This window comes from Buteo buteo, chromosome 12 (assembly GCF_964188355.1).
Source record: "Buteo buteo chromosome 12, bButBut1.hap1.1, whole genome shotgun sequence".
Lineage (NCBI taxonomy): Eukaryota > Metazoa > Chordata > Aves > Accipitriformes > Accipitridae > Buteo > Buteo buteo.
In genome coordinates this window covers 35,290,459-35,308,699 of record NC_134182.1, presented here as the reverse complement: position 1 = coordinate 35,308,699, position 18,241 = coordinate 35,290,459, and the positions used below count along the sequence as shown (strand labels likewise).

Here is an 18,241-nt window from a genome sequence, read left to right as displayed (position 1 = left end):
TCTGGAAAAGGGGATTGGGGGGGCACCTTGAGCAAGGCTGTGGCGAGGAAGGGTCAGGAAGCACACGCGGTCCTTGAGGTGGGTCAGGGGGTGCGGTTTGTACAGCGAGACAACGGGGAACGACGTTCACAGCCGCAGGAGCCACGCGTGCCAACGCCGAGCACTGCTGGGGAAACAACGGCCCCACTCCCCGCCCGACCCCGCTCTCTTGGGGCCGCCGGCACCTCGACCTCGACCCCAACCCCGACCTCCTCCTCCTCCGCCCTCACTCAAGATGGCGGCGGGGAGAGGCGGTGCGGGCCGCGCGGCGGAAGTGACGCACTCGGGACGCGCCGGCGGCGCGGGGCGCGGGGCGCAGCTTGGCTACGGCGGGCGCTGTGAGGCGGCGGGGCGGCGGCGGCAGCGGCAGGTACCGTGAGCGCCGCGCCCGCCTTCCCCCTTCACCACCACCCCTCTCCCGCTTCTCCACGGGGCCCGCTGCAGCCTCCGCTGCCCGGCGAGGGATCGACGGGTGCTCAGGGCCAGGCGGGGCCGGTCCGGGCCTGGAGGGCGGGGGCGGGGCCGGGCTCGCTCTTTACCTCCCCGCCGGGGCCCGGCGGCGGGGAAAAGCGGGGAAGGGCTCCCTTAGGGGAGGTGAGGGGGGGAGAAAATGGCGGGCCCCCCCCTCCAACCCACTTCCTCGCGGGGCTGCGGCGCGTCCCGGGGGCGATCGGCGATGGTTGGTCCCATTGGCGGGCCGGCAGCGGTGGGACTGCAGCGGGCAGCGCCTTCCTCGTGTGAGGGAGGGCGGGCGGGTGGGTGGTCGTGGCGGGGGTGGCTGGGCGCTGCTGGGGCCGGTCTTGGGGCAGGTGGGAGGCCCGGACGACGCGGAGAAGCCGGGGAGGCGGGGGGGGGGGGGGGGTCGCCTGATGCCGCCGAAACGGGCTGTGGGTGTGAGGGGGGAGATCCTGCAAGGGGGCTCGGGGGGGGGGGGGTCGGGGCCTTCTCCAGGGTGTCTCTTGCCTCTAGACTCATGTTCCCTCGACAGAAAGGTTGCCCAGCGTCAGTAGTGGAGATGCGAGCAAGGCACGGCTAGGCGGTTACAAGATGGAACTCTGCGTAGCTGTTGTCCTAAGTGCGGGTTCTGGCCTGCCTGGGATCTAGACTTCTTGCTAAACAGCTGGGCTGTCCAGGATTTAGTTAACTTTATTTCTTCTAAGGTCATGTTTAGGTTTCTGATTTACCCCTGTCTCTGGGCTGTAAAACCCGGATGCTGTGTTTGATACCTTCGGTGAGGGTAAAGTTGATCATGTCTTATGGTCATGGGGAAAAAAAGCATGCCTTTTCATGTGCAGTGTAAATATTAATGTAATTCTGAGCTCTCATACCTTAAAAAAAAAAAAAAAGGCTGAATAGGCTTTCTTCAAATTTTGAGGTGGTCTGCCTCTGGCCTAAAAATGACCTTGAGTATTTCTGGGCAATAGGTGTCTAGTTAGGAAAACTATAAATTAATGGAAGAATATTTGATATCAAGGCATAACATTTAAATTCTCCACTTGTGTCATTTATCTCCATAACACAGCAGCAGCGGTATAGTTTTAAAAAAATATTAAGAAATCATGCATACATTTCACTTGTGTACCTGAAATTGGCTTTCACGTATTTCTTTTTTTCTCATAAAGTGCCTGTCTTTTTTTTGAAATCTGTTGGTGCTTTATTTTATGGATGTGAATGGAAGAGGGTTTCCTAGCTCTGATTTGACCAGTGATGCTTCTCCCATAGAAGAAAAAATATTTTTGGAAGCCTGAGCCTTAAAATTGCCAGGAAGAGACTTAGAAGCAATGTGTCAGTAAGCTTGTTGGTTAGTAGTTAGGAGAATTAAATTCTAAAAAAACAGTGCTTTTCCAGCTAAAGCAAAGCTTGGAGTAGAATGAGCATTAACAGCTTGAGTTGTTTGTGCAGGAGGGTTCAGTTAGACAGAGGCCTGCTCATGTGAGTCAGGTTACCTGCCAGGGAATTCAGCAGAAGCAGGCTGCAAAGTTTCTGTAGTGTGCCTGAAAAAGGTTATTTTTATGGAATGTGCGCGTGTGTGTGTGCATGCGTGTGTGTGTCTTATATGTATTGGTATGTGGGTGTCTCTTATCTAACTCGGGAACTGATAGGTTTGCTCTTGGTTTTGTGTGTAGGTAGTATTCTCAGGATACTACTTTTTCTCTTTTCAGGCTTTGATTAGTATTTTAGACTCATAATACACATTTCTCCGGAGCTGATGTTTTCCTAACCTTTCAGCTTGGCTTAAAAAGCTACTTTGCTGGAATGTTTTAAAGAGTTAAAAACCCTCTAGGATTTGAAGCTAATTTAAATTAATCGAAGGAAATACTTCTGGCCTCACCAAAGAAATAACTGGAATCATGGATCAGAACAACAGCTTGCCACCCTACGCTCAAGGCTTAGCCTCCCCTCAGGTAAAAACAAATTATTTGATACGCAACTACGATCTGAATTTCTTTGTGAAAGTGTTTTCCGTTTCTTGCATGTAACTTCAGGATTTTGTCTGCAGATCTGAAAAATTCTGCTGGGTATTGAATAATACTAGTATAAAGCAGAATTTTAAAATCACCAGTTTGTATATCCAGAGGTATAAGAAACATGCAGATATATGGGTTTCCTTCAAGTCGAAACATGACTGACAAGTTGGAAATATTAATTTTGGTGGTTGCTCTTTAACATACATAATGGACAGTCGCTGTGCTATGAATGCATTTGGTACGATGGGCACAGTCTTTGTTCAAACAATTGCAAATTAAGTTGTGGGTCAAAGTTGAGACATGCTTGCAAGGTAGCCTGAGAAGCATGTCAGCATCACTGGCTGGAGACAAACAATGCTAGAACTGACATCTCTAGAGCAATACTTTATTCTCTAGATGAACTGCATTTCCAAGGGCTTTCTGTTTTTAGCGAGTTACTACTATATGCCTTAGGTTTGGTATGATCAATTTATGTTGATTTATTTTTAGACTCCTCCTGAAAACTTTTTCTCTTAAAACCAAAATGGAGTCAACAGGATCTGTGGTTTCTGTTTCATGCTTTCTTCTGTAGGGTGCAATGACTCCAGGAATTCCAATTTTTAGCCCAATGATGCCATATGGCACAGGACTGACACCACAGCCTGTCCAGAGCACCAACAGTCTGTCCATCCTAGAGGAACAGCAGCGGCAGCAGCAGCAGCAACAAGCAGCGCAGCAATCTACATCACAGCAAGCGACACAGGGAACATCTGGTCAAACTCCCCAGCTCTTCCACTCACAGACTCTTACCACAGCCCCTTTACCGGGAACCACACCTCTGTACCCCTCTCCAATGACTCCGATGACTCCAATAACTCCTGCAACACCGGCGTCCGAGAGCTCTGGGATAGTGCCACAGCTACAGTGAGTGTCCCATGTGTTAGTGCAGCATGTCCTTTCTCAGATAGCCCTTTAAAGACTTAGGACCAAAGCCACATAAAGAATTGGGTACTGCATTTTGGTGGGAAGGGAGGTCCTGAGAATTTATGGGTCTCCTCTAGCAATATGAGTCATTTTTGCTTTTATTTTTAGCTTAGCTTCATTACTAAACCACTTAGTAATATAAACAGTTTCTCAGTGATTTGTCAACCATACATCTTTCAGGCATACCGGTGGAGGATGTTATATATGTCTTTATTTAGCACCATTGTAACTTTTAACTCTATGCACTTTGGGAGCTCATCATGCTTTTGCTATAAAGTAGTCTGGGTTGATAACCTGATGTTTCAAAATACGTATACCTGGAAACATATTCTCATTTGTAATTTGCTGGATACTTGTGTCCTGTTCACAGAAAAGCAAACAGCTCCACTTCACTGTGCATAGAACTTTGTTAGTGAGATATTAAAGCAGAATATGGGAACTATCACAGCTGAAAGGGAATTAATAGGGTAGAGAGAAAGAAACCAGTTGCTAGTCTAGGAGCTAGAGCTAAGTTGTCCTAAATATTCCATGTTCCTGTTTCAAGTTCATGGCTACAGCTGAGTTTGTAATAGGGGAAGAAAACTTAGGACTAGTTCTAGGTTTAGGTATGAAAGTATTTTCACTAAACTTTAGTTTTACAGAGACTTTTACAGCAATTTATGGAAGGCCCAAAGAGAAATGGTTGATAATGTGAATTTTGCACTGAGTGTCCCTTGTATTTCTTTCTTTCCCCATTGAGGACCTTTAGATTTCAGGGTTTTCCCAGAAAACAAGTTTCCAAGGAAATTTCGCATCTAGGAACTTCTCTTAAACTTTCTAGAGACCTGCTATCCTATCGCCTGGCAGGGGGTTTGCCTCCTGAGTCATTCCCACTTAGTCCTGCATCTCTTCTTCCTCCTTGAAGGGCATACCAAGGAAAATTTCAGGTGGTACTATTACTACCTCGTTTTCTTCTGTTTCCAGCAGCTTCCCTAATCATGGTGGGGGCTCTCAGCATCAAGAATTTTTCCTGCCAAACTGAAATAAAGATTCTTTTCATGAGACACTTTTCATAATAGCTGGCAGATAAGGAGAAATCAGCAATCATGCCTTAGGAGCTATTGCCCTACAAAAGGAGGTTCCTGAGCCAAAACACTGCTCAGTGCTCATGTCAGTAGGAAAGATGTCATTCAGACTCACTTGGAGAAACAACTTAAAATAAAATATAAAAAAAAATTAATCAAGCTCGGTTAAAAAATGAGGAAGACACATGAATTCTTTATTGTCTTTTTAATGTATTTCTCTGAACTGTCTTCAGGAATATTGTGTCCACGGTGAATCTTGGCTGCAAACTTGACCTAAAAACTATTGCGCTTCGTGCCCGAAATGCTGAATATAATCCCAAGGTAAGAGAAATGTATCAGAGTTCATCCTATAACGGATCTGTCAAAGGCATAGGCTGTGGATATAGTTTGCTGTAGTAGATTGAAAAACCTTCCTGCTATAGATGCAGTTTTATACTATAGTTAAAAAAGAAAACTTTAATAAACCTGAAACATTCTGTCAAATTAGTAAAAAGCATTTTTATACTGATGTAGCTGTGTTTTACACCAGGTTGTAATTTGGTAGATTTAGAAAGAACACAGCACATTTAGGAAGAACCTAACCAACAGTGTAATACACTGGCCAAGTTTTTTGTCATAGAGCTGGCCTCTGCTGCTATTCATGTGGGCATGTTTGTTCGTAGTGCTTGGAAAGTTCCTTTTTCATATTACTGTGAAATGTCTGATGATGAGGTCTTGTCCCCTATCTCCCAACAAGGAGAAAGGAAGGAAGAGTTCAACTCCTGGGCTCCTGCCAGAGCCACAGTTGTTCTGTATACACTGTGGCTTCCTCAACCTGGCTGTTCCCTTGGAATTCTTGGGGTCGCAGTGCAGTCACTCATTTCTTACAGTCTGGCTTCCCCTGTGAGCTCTGTTCCTTTATGTTGTCCCCCAGTACTCCTGCCATCTCCTTGCTCCTGGTGGCTAGGTTTGGTGGAACAGCAAAGTGAAAATGATTTTTTTTTTTGCATGTTAACTTCTCAGTTGCCTGCTGCTTCTAAATAGCAGTCTGTTAAACTACAGGATTTTTGTTTAGCTCGGGAAACTTGGAACAACAGCAGAGGACCCGGAGTGTTGAATCAAGAAAATGATGTTGCTTCATTTTTCTTTCGGGTGGCTCCTCTGAGAAATGTTGTCTTTGCAACCACAGTAGTTGGACACAATTTCTAATAAAAGTTTAGATGTTGTGTAGTTGAATTGACTCGCCTAGGGAAGGCTTCAGTTTTCCTGGGATGTGGTTTTTTTGTTGTTTTAGTATTTGGGATTTTGCTGCAGTTTACCTGAACTCTGCTCTCAAAGATTAAAGCAAGCATGCAGACATATGTGATAAATAACTGTTACTGTAAGTTTACATCAGTGATGCTGTTACATAATTGCATGTGAGTAAGATATTGGTGCAGCAAAAATCTGAGCATGCCATGGCAACTTTTAAGGTAGGGGTAGGTGGCTGTGTAAAACTTGTAGGCTAGAATAATCAATATGAAATGCTGTTTTCCACAGCAGAGAGAAAGAAGGGTTACATAACGCACTCCTGACTTTTAGTCAGTACATTCATCTATCAAAGAAAGATGTTGCTTGGCTGTATTATTTAAGCCATATTTTGACAAACATGCTGTTGGGTAACCCACGCTACCGCCTCGGTTATGTCAGCAGAACGGTTTATGGGACTGCATGGGGAGCTGGTCCAAGTTAAATACAACAGGCAAACAGAGGTTTGTGTGTGCGTGCCCACATCAGTTTCTAGAATCTCTTGCTTCAAAGAGTTTAAGAATATTTGGAAACGCAGGCAGAGATGTTACAGTACTTAGAATAAAAAGCTAGAGCTAACCGGGCTGCTGTGTTCTACTGTGGTAGTTGAGGAGACTGCTGTTTACACAGAACTTTGATCTCCAGCTTTCTGTTTGCTGGTATTCTAACACTGTTCAGTTTTTTAAGATGCAGAAACAAAACCGATCATAACATATTTGCAGATAGATAATCTTCCATCTTGCTTAAAACAAATTTCAAGACGTGTGGAGGAAATTTTTTATTTAAGATTGTCTCTATTGCTGTGTTGCAAATGCTAGCGTTCTTTATATGCTGTATATACAGTAATGAGAGATGAGCTTAGTAAAATAGGAATGCAATGGTAGCTATCCTTCTGCCTGACTGTACCTCACACTGTGTGTGTTTGAAGCTACTTACAATTCAAGCATTTCAAGTAAATTTTGAGTGATCCCATTAAGTATGTTTGAACTTAGTATTTCTTTGCAATACAGTGTAACTTGCTACTTAGAGTATGCAGATTTGGTTTTAACGTAATGATTACAGCAATGCATCACTAATGGTCTCAACATTCACATTTCAGCGTTTTGCTGCTGTTATTATGAGAATAAGAGAGCCACGTACTACTGCACTTATATTCAGCTCTGGAAAAATGGTGTGCACAGGAGCGAAAAGGTATGTTTAGGCATTACAAGCAAACTAATTCAGGCTGTCTTTTCTCTTGCACCATGATGTTTTGGAAGTGTGATTATTTGTATACAGTATCCGTATATATATGACAAAGTTGTACAGGTACAACTAAGCTTGCTTCCCAATTATTTCAAATAGACTTAATAGATGTTTCTACACAAAATGTCCTTTCATGACTGAAAGGACTTCCCTACGAAAGGGGAAATGGTAGTTCTGTTTCTGAAGCTCTTTCATAGCTGATAAATCAGTCTGATAAACTGGTTTGCAGAGGTTATTATATTCACTTTTTTGGCTTTGCAGTTATCTTTTTTTTTTTTTCCCTAATAATTTAAAAATTTCAATGACCATGCACTGGAACTGCTTAAACTGTAGGGGTGGTGGCAGAGGAAGAGCGATTTTATATTTGAATAGTTTCATTCATCACAGGCCAAGAGCTCCAAGTCTCTGGTCCCCGTAGTCTGATCTGTTCTTAACATGATCATTGAAGCATAAGAATTGAAAACTAAACATCAGCTTAACTCCAATGAGCAGGAGAGAAATTCTGCTCTGAAGAAGTCTGTCAGGAATCCAGAAGGAATAAGCTAATGAGCCGAGATGAATGAATAGAGCTGTACAGGAAACGCTTTCTCTGCCTGGTGACGCTTGAAGTTCAAGTTGTCTTACTCTGTGTCAGGAGCAACCAGATTCTCAGCTGTTCACAAAGCTGAAGGAAAGCGAGTTCTGCAACAGCGTGTAAAGCCGTGCAGTTGTGTTAAACCCAGGTTTGAATGCCTGGGCTGAATCAAGCAGAGAATTTTGGCAGTTTACAGATTTTTATAGAAATATGCATTTTCTAGCAGTAGTAGTTAGAAGTTGTTCTACACTGAAAACTTAAGTAACAGTTTTCACATCCCATTAGAGGGACTCGGGTCAATATTTTAAGAGCGTGAAATATGTGGATTTATAATTTACTAGTTTCTGCCTCACGAACAGTGGGTACAACATTAATGGTGTTCAGGATCCTACTGCCAAAATTAGCATGCAAAACCAGTGCTAGTTGTTAATTATGGATGTAAAAATTTTGCATGTGACCTTCCCCTCCCCTCAACACAGACACTTTTTTCCCAGTTACATATTTGTGGTTTAATGCTATATTTGCTTCAAGTAATACTTAACAAAGGAAATAATATGAGAATCCTTTTCTCACTTCAGTGAGGAGCAATCCAGACTGGCAGCAAGGAAGTATGCAAGAGTTGTTCAGAAACTGGGTTTTCCAGCAAAATTTTTGGATTTTAAAATTCAGAACATGGTGGGCAGCTGTGATGTGAAATTTCCCATCAGATTAGAAGGACTGGTACTCACACACCAGCAGTTCAGCAGGTAAAAAAAGGCTTGCTTATGTTTCATTCTTGCTGCATATAGACTAGCTTAGAGAGTGACATCCCTTTAGATTATTCCCTTGCACCAGAGGGAAAACCTGCATCTTTGTTCCCATTGCTGTGCTGCCTCAGGTGTAACTGAGGTTGCCCAGTATGAACCTATCAGAATGATCTTCCCTGCTACTCTCTCCAAGTTTCAGCGAAGCCTACATCTGCTCTGCCCATTCCTGCAGTCCTGCAGATGAAAGCCTGGAACGTGTGTCTGCAACCACGTTTAAACACTGTCACTCTCTTCTCTTACAGCTACGAGCCAGAATTGTTTCCTGGCTTAATCTACAGAATGATCAAGCCAAGAATTGTTCTGCTTATTTTTGTTTCTGGAAAAGTGGTTTTAACTGGTAAGTGAAGACAGTATCTTACTCCAACAGGTTAGATTTAGGCTGCATTACAGAGAACACACAATGATACCAGAGGTATGTAAGCTGCTAGGTACTTTCCTTTGGAGGTAACAGTACTGAGAAAGAAGAGATAGTACAGTATTCTGTGGATGAGAATGCACAAAGCACACCAAAGGTTTGGCTAAATCCATGCAAGCAATGATCATGAATCCTAATCAAGTATGCAGGTGCCCAAAAAGCTGTAAGAGCACAGGTAGTGTTTGTGTGTGACTGAGCTAACTGTTCTTTTGACAGCTTGGCTGAAGGCTGCTGCCATTCTCCTTTGATACAGCAGCTGAAGAAGGGGAGATACCTGAGCTGTATGACCTCCTCAACCTTAGGCACTCCACCTACACCCTTCCTTTTCCCCTTGTGCTGAGTCTTCACTATGGAGGAAAAAACCCACAAGACTCACAGACAAAAGAGCAAGCATGTCCCTGCAGTATGGCAAGCTGCAGGCCTCTGCAGCTCTCTCCGTTGCCAGACCTTGCTCCCCGAGATGTTCACGCTCAAAAAAAGCCACCAGTTAGGATTTTCTGCAGAAACATCCTATGGGGCTGTGCTTTGTAGTTGGGTCTCCTGCAGAAATCGTGTAGGGGAAGAAATCCTATTTGCAAGTATAGCATAACCACGAAGATGCTAATAGAAGTTTTACCAGTTAGCAAAATAAACAGTAAGAAGGCTGGCAATGTATGCTCTATATGAAATGTGTATTAAAAAAAAAAAGAGATCGTAAAAATAGGGATTTATGGATATGCATAGGTTTTGTATAGAGTCACATTCAAATAAACATTCTAAAAGCTAAAATTAAGTATTTGGCAAAAGGTACAAACTAATTTAATTCCCTCTTTTTTTTTCTAGGTGCTAAAGTACGAGCAGAAATCTACGAAGCATTTGAAAACATCTATCCTATTTTAAAGGGATTCAGAAAGACAACGTAACAGTTTCTACATCTTTCAGAGAAATCAGGGGTGTATTTTAAAATGTATTGCGTATGGCACAGCAGTAACAAGAGATGGACTTCCAGTGAAACTACAACACCAGGACTTGGACTATTTCCCAGTTAGTGCCTACTTCCCTGATGCTCAAGGGGAACTGTATTCTTGATTATGTCTACTGAGTTACTGTGAGTTGCTTTACTGGGCTGTTCCTGGAGCAGTCCCTCCAAGTTTTATTTATATTCTAGCTTTTAAATAGTTTTAATGCCAGTTCTAATAGAAAATCCGTAAGTTGGTTTAAAAAACAAATGCAACGGTGTCACTCAGTGTATAAACCACTTAAATTGCCATGTATATATGTTTTAACTTCCTTCCATAAGACCATGATTTTTATAATTTTCAGAACTTAAGCTTTTAAATTTTTTCAATTTTAAATTTCTTTGGTGCCAGACACATTCCCTCTTTCCAGTATTAAGCAAGACAGAATAAATTTATTAATGAAAATGGCTCACTGTACATATATATATAATATATACCTTCCTTCTCTTTCCTCCTTAAGCTCCACATGTACAATAAACCCTGTTTATACAATTATGGGAACTGTCTTAATGAATTTTAAGATTACCCAGCTGGTAGAGGAAAATACATTGAGAACTTGTTTTTAATTTAATCCGGACTTTTTCAATAGCACATGCACTACTGTGACTTGTCATTTTGAGAGAATCTTCACAACACTCTGGCTTGCTTACCAGCAGTCATATCCTTGGCAACATCTAGCTTGAATATTTCTAGTATGTTAAAGCAAAAGAGATGACTGGTTCAAGAAGTTTGTGTTCAAGTATGTGTTGCCTTATGTTCAACAGATGGGATTTATGCAAGTCTTAAATAGCTACACTTGACTGAATTGGAACAAAGATCCCTGCTTAGCTTCTAGAATTTCTTTAAATTACTACTTTTGTATTTTACCAACTATGACAGTCTCACTATATTAGTGTTCCTGTAAAATGTCAAAGCCCTTCCGACTAGAGTCAGTATGTACATAATCTTCTCTCTGAACTGTGCTTGAAGCTTAATGGGCTGAGAACTAAAAATAAACTTTTTTTTTCTCCAGTAAGTTTCCAGTAATAGTAAGCTCCTTTCTATGACTTGAACGTTCTTTCAAACAGCTTTTATCTAAAACTAACCCAAATGTAACCATGGTCTCTTTATTTACCAAGTTGGTGTTTCATTCCAGACAAAATGAAGCTTTGGCTGGCTTTGCTACTGCTCCGTTTGCAAATCCTGAGTGACCTTAATCCTTAGTGTTCTCTACTCCCCCCATAGTGGTGTACACCAGTGTTTCTCCAGGTGTTTTAATAATTGGTTTCATGGATCTTATCAGAAAACTGCTGTTCAATAATGGAGCTTTGCCAGGGTTATGTTCAAGATACCCAAACACTGCATTGCCTTCAGTGCCACACCCCTCTGGGCTGTAAGCTAGTGAACAGTCGAGCGCTCTTGAACGTAACTGTATGACCATCCATGCTTTTGCAGGATCCTGAACTATTACCGACTTACCTGCAAAGCTTGGAGCCTTAATTATCTGTGGGATGGTTTTCAGTAAAAACAGTCAAGCTGTACTACACTGACTTTAAGATACTGTTTGCTGTTCTGTGACATGTATCAAGACTTAAAACTACCCTTTTAGAAATTAAGTTCTGTGATGACAAAACAGCTTATATGTAAAGCATTCCCTGCCTGCTCATTTGAGCATTTCCAACATCTAAATTAATAAAAAGCCCAACAGCAGGCCTAGGGCTTTCATAAAATCACCTTCAGAATCACTGGTAAGCAGACATGAAGGGTTTAAGCAGGATAAGGGAATATGTAGCTGAAGTAAATTCTATACTGAGACACCAAAAAAAAAAAAAAAGCCTTATCTTTTTTGCAAATGTAGCTATAGCCAAGCAACTACCACAGTAAATTCAGCATTATGGTTTCACTTCTCTCTTGCCTCAGCTATATGGCAATCAAATAGTAGAAGAATCCCTGCAGAGGGCACTTACTTATTTTTAAACTTCACCAAAGATGGCAGACTTCAGGTACAATTCAGCTTGAAAATCTGCTGCTACAGGCAGTAAGTAACAAGACAAACATGTTCTGGTATGGCTGGCTTTGTTTAAATTGCTTCTGCACCAGATAGCCTCATGCAGAAATAGTTTAACTAACTCAGGTAATAGTTTTAAGTCAGATAAAATGCACAAAAATTAAGTGTTTTATCTTGAATACCCACTCAATCAGAACATGTAACAACTGCCAAGTTAGATTCAGTGTACCGTTTGAGAAAGAGAACCAGATTTAAATTCCACAGTGGAAGACTAGGTAGTTTTGTCTTAGCTATGGCTTCTGGACGCCTCCTGAGCATAAGCACTCAAGTGATCATACAGTAGTCTGCTTTTCTCTGGGAATTTATGTTAATTTTTCAGTAGCACAAAGAAAATCCTGACAGACAACTTGACGTTCAGCCACCAACAAAAGATACTTTCACCAATCCAAAAATACTTCATTTTTATTTAAACATTCAGAATTGAGATTTGAAGTGAAATTCACTGAACAAATGCATCTGGCTTCATTACCAGGTTGAAGTAAAAGCCCCTGTGGAGCACAAGAGAGAGCCTGTCAAGGTCTGCTTTTAGTAGTTCTGCAACTGTTACAAGATGCACAGTTACCAGGGACTTTAGTTCAATTACCTGTTTGCACAGTGCAGAGATGCACTGAAACAAGGCAAGTATTCTATTTAGATGACTCAACTTAGTAACTTGATGGAAGTTAAATAGAGCCTGCAGAGAAGTCTTGTTTCCATATGAACTCTTCCAGGTATTCATTTCCCCCACCACAGTTGTCAGCGCATGTGTACACCACCAGCGTTCCCCAGTCAATGCTCTCTCCAAGGCTGTCAACTTGGAGGTGGTTCAGGAGCTGTGGCATAATCTTCAAGGAAAAACAAAAGGTTTCAGGTTTAGAGGCAAACCACAGCTCTCTGCCCTCTCCCTGTGTCTCTTCCAAAAGGGTCCTGCCTTCATTTACGTTCTCTTACACCAAAATCCCAATGAAAGCTACCAAGTAACACAGCATCACAAATAAAATAAATTTGGAATTTCCAAAGCAGTGTAGTAGATGCACAGGGAATCAAAGGCATGGCCCTACTTATCTATAGATGTTTTATTTGACTAAGCGTTGCCTGATTTTTTAAGCCTCCTTCCATGTGAAATTTACCTTTGTAACTATGTTTTGCCTTTGCATGACATTAAGTGTATTCACCATACATGTGCTTCGAGCATTCAAAATTCTACCACTGAATACTTCCAGCCAGATCTATTTCCAGTTGACATCGTGAAGGCTTTTTTTTAAAATATACCAGACTCCTATTACTTATGAGATGGTTCCATATTCACAAGTGCACCGTTTTATGGAGGGGGCAAATTATCAGATGGGAACCTACCCTCTACATGTGTAAGTCTTAATAGGAAAAAGCAGTTATGATAGTAAATAAGGGCTCTGTACAATTTAGCATAGTTAGTTTGTCGCAACTTCAACTACCTTGCTCTAATTAACAAGCCAACACCTATACAATTAGATCCTGTTAAGTCTAAACTACGTTACCTATATTACCTTTAAATGAATTGACATACCTGGAATTCAAAAATCCTTTTGGCACCACATGAACAATTTGGGATATCTTTTTCATCAGGAATATTTTCACTTGATACCCAGATTGGGCCTTCTCCTCCTCTGCAGTATCTAATAATCTGAAATAGAGCAGAAGTTCTCAAAACCATCTTTTCACCTTGGTATAAAATGGGTATTTACTGACATAGACAAAGCTGTAAGATGTTGCAGAAAAAGGTCAGTTCCTTTAAGTAATACCTATGGCAAAGTCTATCATTTAGAATACTGCATTTGCAACTAAGACAGGTTCTTTATGTAAGTTTTCTTAACTATTTGAATCATGCAAGTATTCGTAACAGTATTTTTTCAATGATCCAGGGATAAACTGCAATGATTTGTATTTCTCTAATTAAGGGACCCAGAAATGTTCAGTCATGTATTTTATAGTCTTGAGATGGAGGAAGAGCAGATTCATAATCAGCACGTAGTACAGTATACAGAAAAGTCAGGAATGCAACCCAGCTCCGTTTGCAGTTCTGCATCTAAATGCAAGGGGACTGTCCTAACATCCAAGAAGAAGGTATTTTCAGACATGCATATCCTTTGTTGTTCTGTTACTATCTAAATATTTATACAGCAAATCAGGCATTATCAACAAGAGGACACTTAAGCAGATCAGTCAGAGAAGGAGGTGATGCACCTACCCCAAGCAAAGGACGGAACAGACTTAAAATCTCCTACTTCCCGGGTGGGCACCTTAACCCCTCAGCTACCAGGTAAAACATGGAGAGAATTTCTTCGTCCTCCACCACTTTTATGGATTTAGGCCAGTGTTTCCTCTGAATGGAACGAGGAACCATGACTCTGTTTGACAATGTGGCTTTCTTCAGCCTCTTGTGTTAGCAAGAAATAGCATGGGAGGATAGTTCCGTTCTATTTTAAATAGTTGAAATTTTAAAGCCATCACTAATTTCTTCAACCTTAAAAAAAGCCAAACCAGCCCTCCCATGCAGCTAGTGACAATGACAGAGCTCTTCTCTGCAGTTTTGGTTCTGCTGAGAAGGAAAGCCAACAGGGCCAAAGGCTGAGGAAGAGTGCAATGGTTCATGACCCCCTCTGGTTAGAACCACTTCCCAGGATGGCAGGTCCTCCCCCCACGATGTTGGCTTCAGCACCCCTGTGCCTTCTCATCCTGACCAGTTTCTGTTTGAGATAAATGAGCAGGTGCTAAATTCTTACTTCAGCATGAATCAAGTTCTGCACGTAAGAAGATTAGGGTATATCGGTCAAGGTGTGTGGAGGACGAGGAGGCATCTCCATCGCCATTTCTAACCGTAGGTACAAAAGGCAGTGAAACATTCTGCAGGTGCAGCAGGATGCTGTGTCAGAACCTGTAAGTTCTAAGGCTGCCTCATCTTCTGACCTGCTCTGGTTCGGCAGCTACTCGTTCTTTAAACATTTGGAAGATCTTGTCTTCTTCAGTCTCATGTTTTGCCATTGCTTCCAGTGTCTCTTCATCTAAGGATTGAAATGCTTCACCTAAGCAAGAAAAAAACCCCAAACCCCAAAGGTTACAGGCTAATGCAAGACAGCCAAAAATTAAAAACAGTACTGCACCTGTAAGTGCATTTTGCTCTCAAGAATCATTCCTGCCATAAATCACTCTGAGACTTTTTTTGTGACCTATTAAGATTCAGTCACACACGGATCCATTTACTAGTTTTACTTGCATTTTAAACATAGATGTCAGTACTGGAATGCTGGAAAGCGAAGGAGTTAATCTACCAAAGTTTATGGCTCCCAGCTGGTATTGCTTAGACTGCTCAACCTTCAGAATGTGACACCTAGAAAAGGCCACCCATGCCGTGTGTGTGCCAGACTTCAGTTTCTAGCACTGAAGAGCGTGTCTCTTACACTCCAACATTCACATCAACGTGGGGCACCAAGCAGTCTCAAGACAGCTTTAGACCCCAGTAAGGGACAGCTGGGAACCCAGCAGCTTTCCCCTGTACCACCACAAACTCTCCATCCCGGGCAGGTGCAAAGCCAGTGCAGTGAGCTGCAAACACATCATGAATTTTAGGGGTGTGGGGGCCTGCACTTCAACTGCTTCATTCAAGGTCAGTTCAAATAGCCTCAGAACAGTTTTCTTCTAGCACAGACAAGGAGATTTTCTTAAGTATCTTCCATAAATTAAGACAAATTGAACCAAGTCAAGCCAAGACCATCTAACTCAAATCTCCCGATTCCAACAGCGTCCAGCAGCAGGGGCTCAGCGCCCTGTTTTTCTCACTGGAGTTGTTCCTTCCCTGTGGGAAGCATACGGGGACACGGTGTAACTCCCAGCTACCTGCAGCTTCACTGCAGCAACAGCCACTTCAACAGCTCCTGGAGTTGGGGCTTAGTAAGTCTCTCTCCTCTAAAAGCAACTTAAATTATGGGATGTCTACAAAAAACTTGCATCACAAATGACTGTAGATTTAGCCTTTTGTCACCAGTAGTTTACAATGAACTTAAAAATCACAATATTTTATATTTTAGAAGAGGTGATACAGGCTTCTTTAGGAAGAATTAGACAGCATCTTATTTCTTACCTGCACTGCCTGTAGCTCCGATTTCCCCTTGTTCTTTCGGGTCCTTTGATGTATCTACAGCTCCTTGTTCATCATTGGGATCTACACTGCTGTCAGCAGGAAATTCTGGTTCCTCAGGTTCTATCAAAATTTCATATTCTGGAAAAAGGAATTCGTTATGCTCTGGAATTGCATCCGCCGAATCATCTACAGAACAGAAAACAGATACCATTTCACAACGTCATCTCATATTTTATGTCCTTCTCCCCAAAAGCTACACAGCAAACTACATAGCGAAAATACAGCACAAATGCTGCATGAGCAAGAACAATTTACATTGCTGCTAGGCCTGATTTAAAGGTAAAAAAGATTTTATATTAAGGACAGTAGAAATCTACAATAGGTGACATGTTGCTCTGAATGTCTGTAAATCCAAGAGACACAGAAGACAGACTAAACAGCGTTTGCACCTGCATTTTAAAAACCAAAACCTGTGGCTCGACAGCTCTGTGTGTATCTCATTCTAGCTAGCACAGGCACACAAGTCAAGCGTGCAACAGGCACCCTGAGGCCGTACCATTTTTCTTACTTTTCCATTGCATATTGTGAGTTGGCGAAGTTTCCACAAATGCATCAAGTATACTTTCTGTAATGACAGTATTAACTATGTGCTAGTACATGTTTCAGGTCTCCCTTGTTTAAATTAAACGTTTCAAATGTCTGACCCATAACTTGATTTGCACAATTCAACTTCTTGTGTTCTGCTTATTTCCACTTCCTAAAAATTTTCAGGACTAGCATCCCACAAGGTACAACATGAGCTACATCACACACGCCAAGTTTCATTGCCCCGTTATTAACATGATACTTCTGAAGATTAAAAAAATACTTTAAATACTCTGTACTTGTCCCTTTAACAACCAGCAAACAAGTGTATGAGGGAGATGAGAGAGCAGGAGAGGGGATGGTTTAAGAAAAGGGTCTCTAAAATAGCACACTCATGGAAACTACTCTCTTCACCCACTGATTGTCACACTATCCTGGGAAGGTGTCACCTTTGTCTGTTCCTTAACAATTCATGAATAAGCCATCTTAAAAGGGAAAAAATTGGTCTACGTCCTTTCAGCTTTTCATGACATAAGGCATGCAGAAAGAGGTCTTTGAAAAGGGACCAAAGGCACGCCTTACATTTATTAGCCTTCCAGGAACAACACGGATCCCACGTTCTTATGTCACATCAAGTAAACGGCTGAGAATCTGAAAGAACAACTCGCACGTCGTACAACAACGCAGAAGACACGACCTCCTTTATTCTCTCCTCTGCAGGTCCTTACCCCACGAACGAGCAAGCTGGGCACGCCGAAAGGACCGCCGGCTTCGCAACCGCAACCCTTCTCGGCGAGCACCGCGCCACCGCCACAGCTCACAAACGACGGAGCCCAACGGCACACTCGCAGCTGGTCCCGTCCCCCGTCCACGTCCCCCCCACATCTCTCCCCCCCGAAGAGACCCACCTCCAGCGGCGTTCTTCCCGCAGGACCGCCGGTGCCCCCGCCGCCAGTCCAGCGCCTGGTGCTGGGGGCCGCAGTAGGCAGCGCGGCGGCAGCTCCCGCAGACGCGGGGCCCCAGGCAGCCGCAGACGCGGCAGAGAGCGGCACCGCTGCCGAGCCGGAGCGGAGGAGCAGCGGCGGCGAGGCCCGGGGGCGGCTCCTCGGGGGGCGGCTCGGCGGGGTAGGTGTCGTTCCGCCGCGGCAGCTGGTTCCGAAACACTGCGGGAGACAGGCGGCCGTCGGCGGGGCGGCCCTCGCCTCACCACCACCACCCCCCCCCCACACTCCCCTCACAGCCCCCCCCGCCCCCGCCGCCTCGCCTCACCGCAGAGCGGCCCCCGCGGGCCCGGCAGGCGGTAGCAGGCGGCGCCGCGGCAGGCGAAGACGAAGAGGGTGCGGTGGAAGGCGTCGGGGCGGTCGGGCAGCGGCGCGTAGAGTTGGAGAAGGAAGGCGCAGGGCTGCTGACAACGGCCGCAGCGAAGGGCGGCGGGGCCCGGCAACCCGGCCTCGCCCAACCACGCCGGCCGACCCCCGACCTTGCTGGGGAAGCAGGCGCTGCGCAACCGCCAGGCACCGGCCGGCCCCGCCGCGGCCGCCGCGAAGCCCAGCTCCACGCCGGCCGCCATCTTGTCGCCGGAAGGGCGGGGCTTCGCCTCGCGCCGGAAGCGGCCGCCCCCCGCGTGCCTGCGCTTCGGTTTCCTCACAGAGCAAAGGCGGGAAGGGCGGACGGC

General features: G+C 43.8%; 2 protein-coding genes across 5 annotated transcripts; one reads left to right on the top strand and one right to left on the bottom strand.

Annotated features, from left to right (window-relative positions):
- Nucleotides 1-310: 310 nt before the first annotated feature.
- TBP (TATA-box binding protein) lies at nt 311-10,966 on the top strand. The gene is made up of 8 exons (XM_075043326.1): nt 311-409; nt 2,202-2,444; nt 3,079-3,410; nt 4,768-4,855; nt 6,900-6,991; nt 8,198-8,365; nt 8,668-8,762; nt 9,663-10,966. Exons 2-8 carry the CDS (start codon nt 2,391-2,393, stop codon nt 9,740-9,742), a joined length of 909 nt encoding a protein of 302 aa, XP_074899427.1. The 5' UTR covers nt 311-409; nt 2,202-2,390; the 3' UTR covers nt 9,743-10,966.
- A 1,291-nt stretch (nt 10,967-12,257) lies between these two features.
- PDCD2 (programmed cell death 2) lies at nt 12,258-18,166 on the bottom strand. Of its 4 annotated transcripts, none has more exons than XM_075043323.1 (7): nt 17,836-18,166; nt 17,475-17,729; nt 16,538-16,606; nt 15,982-16,119; nt 14,811-14,926; nt 13,411-13,527; nt 12,258-12,709 (listed from the first exon to the last, which is right to left on the bottom strand). In XM_075043323.1, exons 1-7 carry the CDS (start codon nt 18,134-18,136, stop codon nt 12,548-12,550), a joined length of 1,158 nt encoding a protein of 385 aa, XP_074899424.1. In that variant the 5' UTR covers nt 18,137-18,166; the 3' UTR covers nt 12,258-12,547. The 4 variants fall into 4 exon arrangements, with proteins under 4 accessions (XP_074899424.1, XP_074899423.1, XP_074899426.1 ...); XM_075043322.1 differs by having other exon boundaries at nt 15,982-16,167; nt 17,836-18,165; XM_075043325.1 differs by lacking the exon at nt 16,538-16,606 and having other exon boundaries at nt 17,836-18,164.
- Between the last annotated feature and the right edge of the window lie 75 nt (nt 18,167-18,241).